At 45.2% G+C, this 13,528-nt stretch overlaps 1 protein-coding gene across 2 annotated transcripts in view; it reads right to left on the reverse strand.

Moving 5' to 3' along the window:
• kcnq3 (potassium voltage-gated channel, KQT-like subfamily, member 3) overlaps nt 1–13,528 on the reverse strand; it is a 49,913-nt gene that overhangs the window by 8,069 nt on the left and 28,316 nt on the right. For both annotated transcript variants that reach the window (XM_034614197.1, XM_034614196.1), the window contains exons 3-6: nt 1,663–1,753; nt 997–1,123; nt 567–739; nt 216–389 (exon numbers count right to left, since the gene is read on the reverse strand). In XM_034614197.1, the coding sequence (XP_034470088.1) occupies nt 216–389; nt 567–739; nt 997–1,123; nt 1,663–1,753 (565 nt within the window). The remainder of the gene's footprint in view (nt 1–215; nt 390–566; nt 740–996; nt 1,124–1,662; nt 1,754–13,528) is intronic.

A 13,528-nucleotide genomic window follows, 5' to 3' on the forward strand; every position in this document is an offset into this window, starting at 1 on the left:
GCTTCATTTTTGTAAAACAGGAGGTGAAGACGTGTCGTCCATCTTGTCTCACAGCGGCCCGGTCATGGCTCAGTGGGAATTGGCTGTGGGACAAGTTTGGCTCCAGCACTTTAAGAGTTACATGAAATAAATCTACCGACAGTGAGTGAGAAAAGATTTGTTCCTGAATAACGTTGCTCTTCAAAGACGATGGACAGAATGTGATGGACACGCACCAGCCCCCACCACAGAGCGTCAGCGTAGGTGTCGAAGTCTTGCTGCTTGGGCTGAGCGGTGGGGTTTTCCTGATTGGACACGTCCATGGAGACGTCGTCCTTCTCCACCAGGTAGACCAGGAAAGACGCCAGGATCAGAGACAGGAAGCCGATGTACCAGGCTGTGATCAGTTCCTGCAGAAACACACACACACACACACACACACACACACACACACACACAGTTACATTCGTCCTCCTCACCTTCGCCTGTCACTTGAAGCCTTTTGGCCTTTTGGCCTTTTGGCCTTTTGGCTCTCAGCAGTTTTTCTCTCGTCCGTCTGGAGCTCAGCAAACTAAGCCTGGTCCTACCTTACTGTGCGCGTAGATGGCCGAGCCCAGCAGTTTCCAGGTCCCCCCCCTCCGGTCCATGCGCAGCATCCGCAGGATCTGCAGGAAGCGCAGGCTGCGCAGGGACGTGGCCAACACATTGCCCTGGTTCCGCACGGCCACCACCGGCACCGAGGCAATCAGCACAAAGATGTCTGAGACAGGACGACAGGAGGTCATGTGTCACAGATTCTCTACCAATCAAATCGTGAATGAGTCTGACCTGTGCCACACATCGTCCTTCTGACTATTTTAACATGATTCAGATTATAGTGATGCTCTGGTTTCTTGTATCTCATCACATTAAGCACCTGGACTGTTTTGGATCGTTTCTATAAAGTCTGTAAATGAAGTGGTGTGAAACGCACCAGCCAAAAAAGTGACATTCATTTTTCTGATTCCTCCTCCTCACCTAAAATACACAGAGGTTTGCGAGCGAACTTCAGCCTCCCCCTCCATCCTTTGTAGCGGCAGCAGCATCCGGCCGCCCAGACCCTCAGTGCAAACTCCGCTCCGAAGATGAAGATGGCGAAGGTTTCCTGTGTGGGGGACCAATCAGGAGGAAGGACGTTACAACAACTTTTAACTGGGACTCAATCTTATTGTTCCACCCTGTTGGTTCTCTTCAGCTTTTCATTTGTTTTCTGTTTGTATTAAGCAGTTTGATCTGAAGCACTTTCAGCTGCAACGTTATGAAAGAAAATAAAGATTTGTATTTTAAGTTGAGTCGTGTTTTTCCGTCATTTTATGTAACAAATCTGAAACTTTGTAAATCTCAGCTTTAAAGCTCATATGTTAGATTTCCACAGCCACTCGATGTCGCACTAGCACCAGCACTTCACACCAGAAGACATCTGGGCTGAACTGGGTCTGAGGAAAGAAACCCAGTCAAGTCACTTTCTACTTGTCACAGCGTCAGTGAGTCGACAGCAGATCTCAGGCCTTTTCACATGTGTTCAGGTTCACGAGGGAAAAGACAGACATGTTTGAAATAAAGATCACAGCAGGAACCAGAGACTCTGGGGTTAAAGGACACTACATATAAAATAAGACAGAATATAAATCTGAGTCCTCTCACCAGAATAACCAGCCAGTGTGCGGACACCTTCTCATGTTCCCTGAAAGTTGTCAGAATGGCCAGAATCAAACATCCCAGGACGATTAAAAACCTGCAGAGAGAGAAATTAAAAACATGAACGTAAAGCAGAGTTAGAGCCTGAGAGTCTGTATCAGATCATATTTAAAACACAGTAACATCTGAGCATCGCCTGAATCAGATCATGTCTGAAACTCAGGCTCCAGCACGAGGCAGCGGTTTATCCCCCCACTAGAGGGAGCTACATCTCTACTGTTAACTGTAAATAAGCTGCTTTTATCACCACAGCTTCTGGTTTAATGCTTTTAAATCTGAGTAGAATCATAAACCACACAAACTGGATTATATATATATATATATATGTGTCTAATTATATGTGTAATTATATGTTGTTTGTGTAATTTGTTAAACAAATCAGAGAACTAGGAGGTCGACTGATGGACATCATGAACGTCCCAGGACAAAGAGGACACATCTGAAGGTCACATAAAGAAACGACTCACTGATCAGTTCGACTGTTTCTACATTCGTCACAGGATCCATCACATTTGAGACAAATTCAGGTCGAACACTTTGTCGCTGTGCCTCAACTCAACAGGTTTCATTAAACTGTGGTAGAAGTTTGATTTGAGCAGAAGAACAACTTCAATAACCTGTGATTCCCTCAGTGTTTGTTCTAATGTTTCAGATGTGACACATCCAGGGTAGTGATGAGTTGCAGGTTAGACTGATGAAGAGTAAAGTGTCGGCTGAGCAGAAACCCTGAGTCTCCTCCACAGAGAGTCTCTCAGCCTCAATGTGCTTGAACAAAGAATCTTTCAAAAACCCTTCAAGGGCTCAAACTCTAAATACACAAGATGGCAGCGTGGCCCCTGTTTGTTTACAGTCTATGATACAGGCTGATATCACACTTTTATATCTCGTATTAAAACTCACTTCACATCATATTAGCTCAAATATTCACTTTCACACAGTTTAATCCTGACTTGGACATTCAGAGCTGGAAGTAACTGGATACACACACACACACACACACACACACACACACACACACACACACACACACACACACACACACACACACACACACAGATGGGTATTTAAATGTTGTACGCTACACTACAGCCTGGTTGTCAACCAGCTGCAGCATCGCACAACAACAGCAACAACAGCAACAACCAGCAACAACCAGCAACAACCAGCAACAACCAGCATCAACCAGCAACAACAACCAGCATCAACCAGCAACAACAACCAGCATCAACCAGCAACAACAACCAGCAACAACCAGCAACAACCAGCAACAACAACAGCAACAACAACCAGCATCAACCAGCAACAACCAGCAGCAACAACAACCAGCAACAACCAGCATCAACCAGCAACAACAACCAGCAACAACCAGCAACAACAACAGCAACAACAACCAGCAACAACAACCAGCATCAACCAGCAACAACAACAGCAACAACAACCAGCAACAACAACCAGCAACAACCAGCAACAACCAGCATCAACCAGCAACAACAACCAGCATCAACCAGCATCAACCAGCAACAACAACCAGCAACAACCAGCAACAACCAGCATCAACCAGCAACAACAACCAGCATCAACCAGCAACAACCAGCAACAACCAGCAACAACAACCAGCATCAACGACCAGCAACAACAACAGCAACAACAACCAGCAACAACAACCAGCAACAACCAGCAACAACCAGCATCAACCAGCAACAACAACCAGCATCAACCAGCATCAACCAGCAACAACAACCAGCAACAACCAGCAACAACCAGCATCAACCAGCAACAACAACCAGCATCAACCAGCATCAACCAGCAACAACCAGCAACAACAACCAGCATCAACCAGCATCAACCAGCAACAACAACAGCAACAACAACCAGCAACAACAACCAGCAACAACCAGCAACAACCAGCATCAACCAGCAACAACAACCAGCATCAACCAGCATCAACCAGCAACAACAACCAGCAACAACCAGCAACAACCAGCATCAACCAGCAACAACAACCAGCATCAACCAGCATCAACCAGCAACAACAACCAGCATCAACCAGCATCAACCAGCATCAACCAGCATCAACCAGCAGCCACCAGCAGCCACCACCGGTTCACGTGGCGCCGCGTCTCCAGTCGTCTCCACCAGTGGAAAAGCTTTTCCGGTTGTTAGAGGCTCATCCTGATGCACAGACCGGTGCTGAGAGGTTGGAGAAGACACTGACTGCTGTTACATTCAGAAATCAGTAAATACCTTTATGCTTTATTGAAAATAACTATAATCCTGCTTTTATGATCCTAAAATCTAATAAAACAATGGACCTGGATCGATTTGTCTGGCCTTCGGCCTCCTTCTGTGAACCTCCACCCTCTTCTTCTGCTTCCTAAATCATTCATGGTCTGTTGTGTTGCCATTAAGCAGTGTTGACATGTCGGAGAAGTTTCTGAAGTGCTGCACAAACATAACAGCATGAATATTTCACAGCCAAACAGTCTGAAGGGTTTGACATAATTCACCTAAAGGAAATGATAGTAGAGACCAAGCCGACGCCTCTGGATTGATGCCCGAGCGCTCTGTGGTGGTCGTGTGTGTTTTTCACAGACTTCCTGTCCCCTAAATTAAATCTGAGTGTTTCTCCTCAAAGTTGCCCAGAGGACAGAGATAATCCTGCAGCGAGCAGGACATCGATGATAACTCGATATGATGCAGCAGATACTGATCTGCAACACAGTCAGCTTCCTATCCGGCTTCAAATAGTTTGTTCAGTCACAGAGCGATGTCGATGTCAGACCCGACACATCAACAGGAGCCAGCGGGGAAGTAAAGCATCAGACTCATTAACGAGTGGCGTTCACACGGCTGTGATTCAAACCCCGGCCTCCAAACTTCCTCTTTTACATTTGACCTTCCACTGAAGTTAATTCCGAAGGCAAATGATCGCTATAAACATATAAAGAGAGAAATCAGAGAGGAGTCAGTTTGGGTTATTTTGTAAATCCTTTATTTTTCCAAGCAAACTCAGAGGAGAATGTCTTGATCAGACTTTGTGAAGCTTTCACTTTAGTAGCTCCTGCTTGTGCTTAATTTCATCCGGACTGCTCCTCTCCCTTTTATCTCCTTCTGACAATTAAATAAGTGAGTGATTTTTATTGGATGACAGATTCAAAAACCAAAAATAGGGACTTGACCTGCAAAGACTTTTACTTCAGGAAAAACAAAAAAGGAAGTCATTGACTGTGTGGTAGTCACAGATATTTACTGACTCCGAGTGAGTTCACCTTCTGCCTGGTGCCCTGCTCAAGGGTTTTGGGGAAGCAGGAGCAGCTGAAGTAGACAATGGAACATTTGGAACTCCTTCTGTCTGAGAAAAGACAAAGATTTAGAAATAGAAAGAAGTAAAACCCTAGGAAGTGATGTAACGGCCCTGAGGTGAACTCCACCCCTCCCACCAACGCCACCACGTTAGTCTGACCGTGGCGTGACGCTGCTGGATGCTACCACTGTAACGCTCCATTACCGGCTGTGGAACAAATAAATGAAGCGTGGAATCCAATCTGGGCTCTGATTGGCAATCAAGAGGTTGTGTGAGGGAGCGACACAGAAATGTACTTTCCATCAATTTTCTCTGGGCGAAGGGAAGGAGCGAGCGGCGGCTGAGGCTCCGGGTTCGGTTTGCAGGACTCAGCTCGGTGTCTCAGTTGGAAGTGATGGAGACATTTCAGTGGAAAGTGTCTCTTGGCCTGTGTGCAGGTTATGGACCTGACGACGGCCCTGAACACGACGTCTTCATGAATCATCAGAGTGGTTCTAACTCCGTCTCTACGCCAGCAGCAGCAAGAGCAGCTCTTATCAAGAGGAGGAGGAGCTGCTTCATCACATGAACTTACATAAGTGACAATAAATAAACATTAAACTGTAAGAGGAAACTTCACAGTCACACAGGGAAGCCATGAAATCGAGGTCCCGCCCACACACACTCTCAACTAATCAGGAGTCAGTCTCAGCTGTCAATCATGACGTCTCAGCCCGTTTTTCTGTCATCAAATAACTGATTAATAAGAACAAACATCAGTGAGATAAGAACGACCTCAAATGACAGAAACCATCTTTGACAAACATTTATTTAACGTCTACTTTGATTGTTTAGTTTGTCCCATCTGCTAACATGGAGGAGGCAGGGTTTATAACCTATAATGCACCAGGGGGCGATCTCGACTCCTTTGGCTTCACTTCTAGGAGCCGTCATGTCGTAAATCTTTATTTACAGATTCTAGACGCCGTTAAAACCTTCACACGCCAGATGTGACGAAAAACAAAACAAAGGTGTGAAACACTCGCCTGCGAATACTTTGCATCAAAACTATTCGAACCGGCAGCGATGCAGATTTGCGACAGTTGCAACTCACGTTCAATAAAAGGATTGATCATAAGATCTGTCACTTAACAGTAGAAGGGCAGATATTAGGTACATCCTGTTCTAAAAGGTGAACAGAGGGAAGGGGAGATCCAGCGTCTCTTACAGGAGCTGAGGCTCGACCACGGCCGCACAACAATCAACATACAGAACAAATCTTCTTTCAAAAAATGATTTTGGATCCAGAAGGAGTGAAACTTTGGTGGTGGAGCATTAATGCATATTTCCCAACGTTATTTTCTTTTATTCTCGACTGAACACAAACATGAATGATCATGTTGCTCTGTAACTGCCGGACGTGGAAATAAACAACAAGAAGTTCAACTGATCAGTGGCCAAAAAGATCAGTTATTGCAAATTCATATAAAATCAGTGGAGCAACAGTGTGAATTGCCCTTATCGGTCATTTTGAATGAGCTGATTTGTTTGGGCCCTGGATGGATGTTTTTATCTGTAATTAAAGGTCACGTCAGTAATGATGAGAGCCCACCTGAACAGCCTCTCTCTACATTAATCCCTCCCTCGGCCCAGCGGAGGCTCAGTCCTGCTGGGCTCCCCGATGCCGATACCACCCCTGAGGATTCCTAACAACCAATTTGCAGGCGAGATTCAATAAAGAGAGTGCAGACGATGCAATTCTGACAGTTAATTTGCTCAGCGATATGCAAACATTAGTGGGAAAAGGACAGCAGCAGCAGCAGCACGCCGTTAATGACTGCAGTCACAAGGACGAGAAGAGAGACGCTGATCTTTATTCAGCCGAGGATGTGAGAGGAAGTTTGGAAGCAGCTTCACAGTCGGACTGCAGAGAAACCTTCAAATATGTCTAACGTGTTAAAGTAAGAGTCATCGGGCCTGAATGATCACACCGCCACACAAATGTGCACGTGCATGAATGTGCTACAGATCGAAAAAGAACTGCGATGCACCTGTAGCTGAAACTATGAGTTCTGACTGCCTGCGTGGACGGTAAAAACATGAACCATAACTCGAGCAAGCACACGGCAAGTTACAGGTCTCTTGTTTTGGTTCATGGTCTGTGGCTGGACAAATTTGAATATGGCGCCGCCACAGTCTAGATAATTAATGGGAAACACTGCAACGTTTTGCACGTTAACCTTTCGATATGTACGAGAAATACATCTTATTTTTATACACTTGTTTTTCATTGGCTGCAGAGGATAATCTATCGTCACTCTCACTTCCTGTTCCGCTCTCTCAGCTGCTCGTCTCCGTCTGTTTTCATGCTGCTGACATGTGACCTCCTGGCGCCGGCCTTTACCTTATCGACGACTGGGCCGTTGGATTCTCTGCGTGTTTACTTCTTTTGGACAGAGGGCAGCTGAACCTTGTCAGAAATCTCAAGTCATTTTTCCTGAGCTCTCTCTCGGGACACTCCCCCGACCCCGACACCACCCCTCACCCCGACAGCGGGTCAGATTCACAGGCGTGTTGGGAGGGATGGATTTCTCCTCCAGCACCAGCACCATCCCCCCACAGCGGGAGAGAGGAGGAGAGAGGAGAGAGGAGGATATTCAGGCTGTTTGGGATTTGCTGATCATGCAGAACGTGGTGTTTGACCGGGAAAATCCTCACCTTGTGTGTGTGTGTGTGTGTGTGTGTGTGTGTGTGTGTGTGTGTGTGTGTGTGTGTGTGTGTGTGTGTGTGTGTGTGTGTGTGTGTGTGTCTGTGTGTGTGGTTAGGGTTCCCATTCCCACCACCCAGCATCTGCACCAGAATGACGGACGAGGACATGTTATGCTGATGTGACGTCCTGCTGCTGAGTATTTTTTAGCATTATTTTCGTATCATATTTACATGAGGATACAGAAATAAGAATCTATTTAACTATGATGAATTGTTTCACATCATTGCAGCGACTCCAGAATCACACTGAGACCTCGTTTCCACCTAAATATTCTGGATAAATATTTACTCATGTTTAGAAAGAGAAGAGCAAAAGATTGTCAATGATTCCTGAGATGTCGTTATCAAACTCTAATGTCAAATAAAAGTAATTTGATATTTTACAGTTTAACCACCAACGTTATAATAACTAACTATAAATAAAAAAGAAAAGGCAAATACGACCTGATATATAGAATTAAGAAAATATATTCAACGTGAAATCTCAACATAAACACACATCTTCTATGTACTGTTTATTCTGTAAAATATAAGTTTTTATATCAGCAAACATGAACTCAAAGCTCATATTGGCTCCATCCTCCTTCTCTTCCTGCCTAATCCGCCCATCTGATCACACTGAAGACACAAACTCATAATTCATGGAGATATCAAGCAACACAATCACCTCCTTGGTCTATGAATATTATTCCAATCAATCACTCGGTGTTATTAGTGGAGGACGTTTTATCCAGATCATGCAACACACCGTGTTTTACAGCATTACAGAATAAAAGCATTTAGAATAACTGACGGTGAAAGTAAAGACACATTCATGAGCACAAGCTCACTTTGACTCCTCTGCTTCGTTTACGTTGTGTTCACTCACTTCTGAGCAAACAAGGTAACTAGTCAAACTAATCTGATTCATTGGAGCCAATTAAGAAACATTTGTTAATTGGCCGTCGCAGCACAAAGGTCCTGAGGAGGACGTCTCACTCACTGGAGCGTCTACCTGTCAAATCACAGGAAGTTGAAGGGAGGGTCTGAGTTTAAGAGGCTGACGCGAGCGTTGGATCACAAAGCTTCATGTCCTTGGAATGAGCCAATCAAACTGACTGTTAAAGCCCCAGCATGAAGTCATCGGTGGCCCCTCGGCCTCACGGGACCGGAGTCAGCGGCCGGAGGATCGATGGAGCTCTCTTTTAATCTCTCCTTCTGCGGCTGCTCAATAAAGATTCATGGGAGTTCAGTGCAGTTCCCTGGGAAGTGAACAAGGACGTCGTTAGCGTGGGGTTTAGGATTCACGTTCTCAAGCTGTTCCTGGTTCTTGGCTCAGACGACACGAGTCACTGCATCATCTCCACAAGTACTCTGAGTTGATGTGAGGTCGTCAACAGAGACAAAACTCACAAGAAAATTACAAGAAAAAAAGAAAAGCGAGGTCGTATAAAAGTTTACAGAGCAAAGTTCCACTAACTTAAAGACATCAAGTGTTCGACCTGGTTATATGTGTTCATATGTTGATGTTATATTACATATAACATAGATTTATAGTGTGTTTCCACCTTGTAGGATGGGAGCTAAGTTAGCTGTAACGTAGCTAATAGTCAGACCTGGTGTTCTGGAGGTTTATCTCATCACATTATTAGCTCTGTAAGATAAGGTAAGTAAGTCAGAGGTAATGTTAGCGACACATCACAGGAGGGTGGAGTGAATATTAAACGAGTCACAGGAGAGGAGTCACTTTCAGGAGAAGAACTTTAAAAAGTCCAAAAATCATACTTTTAATTTAACTTCTGAAACGTCTTGTCTCTTTATGCGAGTTCGTCTGAAACATCAGCAGCAGTTTGTTTTTCAGTGTTGACTCCTCGGAGACGTGAAGTGTGTCTGTGATGGAGCAGAGGAAGAGGAGCAGTAGGAAGCAGCATCGGCTCTCGTCTTCAGCGACGTGGAGGAGGTGAAACCACAGGCTGAGGGAGAGCAGCACTTTATGGACGTTTTATCGATCACAGATGGATGAGATCTGACAGTTAAAGTGTCCGGGAGGTCTTGTTAAAGTGGCGTCTTTCTGAAAGTCACCGCAGTGGAACAGACGATGTAAACTCCGAGCACACCGGGTCACAACTGTGCCTGCGCTTCGTCCTGCTGCTGATACAAGGTGACAGCCGCAGAAATGGAAACAGCGCACACAGATCAATCACCGGCGGATCGAACCGCTCGGCTCTAACAGCAGAGCTGCAGCAGCTCAGACAGGAACAGCTTTCATTTCATAAATCTTACAATCCACAAACAATGTACATCCATCAGGCCGAGCGTTCAGACACCACCGGCTTCAGACAAATATGTCCTCTGTTTTAAATAACTGTGACTTTTCCCCAGTTCTTCGTCTGCAGGGGAAAGTGACGCACTTGGTTGACCTCGTCGTTGGGGAGTTCAGGACCAAATCTCAAATCCTGAGCGCTAATTATCTTAGATTTCCTGGCCGTATAATTAGGGTCATTCTAAAGGAAATGAGGTTCAGTGACGCCTCTCTGCCCCTCGGTAATGGAAGGACAGACGAGCGGAAGACAAATGTGGCTGCCAGTGTCGCGCCTCGTGAAATCAAAATGTTTCTGAGCTGGAACAGAACGAGACACAAAGAACCTGGCGAATGGTCGAAGTTACAGAGCGAGAAAAAAGTGAAGAAATGACCCTTTAAAAGTTTGATGGTTAGAAATGAAACAGTCGTCATGAGTCGGTTGTAGGATTTTAAATGTTTCAGAACAGGTGAGGAAGGAAAGGACGGAAGGACCGCTCAGATGAAAAGAAGGAAGGGAGGACAGAAGGGAACGAGAGAGGACAAAATAATGGACAGAAAGGACAGAGGAGACGAAAAAAGAAAGGAACTAGTGACAAAGGATGTGACGAATGAAGGACGTGACAAAAAAGAGGTGTAAAGGGAAGGAAAGACAGAAAGGAACGAGGAAGGAAGTGTGGTAGGAGGAAAACAGAAAGAAAGAAAGAAAGAAAGAAAGAAAGAAAGAAAGAAAGAAAGAAAGGGATGTGGAAGGAAGATGAAATGCAATAGGGAACGAAGGATAGGAAGAAAGTCAGAAGTGCAGAAGACAAGAGGGAAAGAGAGGAGAGGAGTGCAGGAGGAAGGAAAGAAAGGAAGAAGGAAATGAAGAAAGTCAGAAGTGCACAAGGAGAGAAGGGAAGAGGAAGGACAGAGTGAAGGAAACTATAGAATCATAAAGAGAGTATACTTGACGTACAGTTTTTAAATACTTGTTAACATCATTTCGTCTTTCATCCCTCGTTCCTGTCGGGCGTCGCTCACTTATCAATCAATACTGTTCTTCTGACACTGCGTCCAATCATCAATCAGCGGCAGCTCGCTGTCACACTCCTGCTCTGCTGTGAAGTTATTAATGGAAAATGGACGACGATGAAAAATCACACTATTAAAAGGGGGGGGGGGGGGGGGGGGTTCTGGCCCATTCACGCAGCGTTTTAATGAGCAGCCATTTGTGTTTGTTTACTGCAGCGAAGAAACCAGACTCATTGACCCAGTTCCAAGGCCGTGAATTATCGTCACGGTCTGCGGGGAGCGAGCGCCACATCAGCTGAGTGAAGTTAACGTGACGTTGATCGCGTTTCCTTAATGATGATGGAGGAGGAAGAAAGGGAGGGATGGAGGACGGGGGGGGGGGGGGGGGGGGGGGGTGTATGAGGGCTGGGTAATAAAATGATCGACCGGCTGAAACATCCGTTTGTTTCTCTAATATCTCAAGTCTGCGTCACACCTGCCGAAGGTAAGGAAATATTTCAAACTTCATTAAAAACCAAACACCTGAACAGTGATACAGTTATTGTGAGTGAGTGAAGGTGAAGATGGCCGACATGTTGGCTCCACAAAAAGTTCAACAAGTCCTCTGGATCGCCCCCTGGTGGCTGGCTGCAGTATGGGTCATAAACTCCTCCTCCCCATGTCAGCAGATGGGAGATGGACCAAACTAAAAAGTTGACCTTGATGCCACGGCTCCACTCCCCCGTCTCTGCCGAACAAACTCATACTCCAAAGGACGTCCTCGCCACAAGGTGGCAGCGTTCGTGTCTGAGATACTTTGGCTTCACTTCTGGAGGAAGTGGAGATGCATCGTTGTATTTATATATTTACAGGCTATGATTGGAATCAATATCAAGACTTGAACAAGAACTTTGCTTAAAGGTAAACTACTTTACAAATGTTCTATCTGAAGTCTTTATGTCCAGGTAAAGATATTTTGTATGTTTTAAACTATTGTGAAAATGATCTCAGTGTACGTACGCTCATCAGTCTCATCAGTCCACAGCTGTGGAATCCAGCAGGGCCTCCAATGAGCCAGAACGGAGCGTGGTCTACACGGGCTTCGCTGCCAACGGCTGTAATTTGTCACCCGAGTGCCCTCGAGGACGGGGAAGCCATTACTGGCTTGGCAGGACCAGGGGTAAGTAATCAGTGTCAGCCGGCCAGCGGCGCTGTTCATTAGCACGAATACGCCTCGGCTCGCCACCTCCGATGTTCGCGTGTCCGCCTGTCGGACCAACGTCCCTCCATACTTACCACACTGTACGTTTTAATCGCCGTCCACCAGTGGGTTTGAGTCCCAACAGCTCAGTGGTGAAGAACCATTAAACATTTAAATCAGAGCAAAGAAAATATTTGAAAACATTAAAAACTCAAAGATACAAGACTTAAGAGTTAAGTAACCACACATCCCATAAACCATTGTGAATGATCCTTTCCAGCGACTTATACAAATACACTGTGGTAATATATCGTAGTTTGTATTTCGTGTTTCGTATAGTGTGTAGTGCAGTAACACAGCGAGGATTGTGGGTAGTGTAGTGCTTCTCTCTGACCTGGTGAATTCAACTTGTTTTTTGTAAAATGCAGTTGATATCATACAGACTTGTGGATTCCACAGGAGAATAAAACATTGTTTTATGAGTCTACTGTACCGTGGATGGTAAAAATATTATGGCTGATAATCAAAAATCGCTATTCAGAGGATGAACAGGATTTTTTTACTTCCAGAACCACATTGTCCCTCAACCGAGAGGACAGATCTCAGTGTGGACACATGTGTCTCAGCTGGTTTAGATTAGAATGAAAACACGATGATAGAGAGAAAAACTAAAATCTCGACGTTTAAAAACTTGATCAATACTTGATTTTAAAAAGGAATTTACTCGGGTGACTCAGGTCCACTGCTGCCTCATGTGTGTATATTGGAACGTGTCCTAAAAATAAAACGTGTTATTATTATTATTCATATGAAAACAGGGTGGGCGGCTGTGGATAATTCATGGAGCTGAACGAAGTCAGGGGAGTGTTTCAATCATACGTATGAGAGACAAATGAAAACACAGCCAGTGGGTGTTATTTGATTTCCACCGGCTGAGTATAAATGTCATGTGTGGTTAAGTGAGACGTATTGGATCCAAACAAGAAAAGGGCCGAGGTCTGAGGGAAAGGTTTCCACCCGGAGAGACGGATGAGTGGAGCGGAGAAGGAGTCCGGCTCGTTTCATTTCCAGGAACAGCAGATTAGCCGCAGCAGAGCAGATGATGATCTGTTTTCTACTAAATATTGATTTCTTCGGCCAACAAAGATAAATCCGAGCCTCGTCTCTTCTGATTCACATTCATGTAAACAAACTAATCCTGTGTGAGGAAGCTTCTGGTCACCATGTCAGGTTCTGCACCCGCAGACGGGAAGTAGATGTGTGTTTACAGCCTAATTACCACCACTGC

This window comes from Hippoglossus hippoglossus, chromosome 17, assembly GCF_009819705.1.
Source record: "Hippoglossus hippoglossus isolate fHipHip1 chromosome 17, fHipHip1.pri, whole genome shotgun sequence".
Lineage (NCBI taxonomy): Eukaryota > Metazoa > Chordata > Actinopteri > Pleuronectiformes > Pleuronectidae > Hippoglossus > Hippoglossus hippoglossus.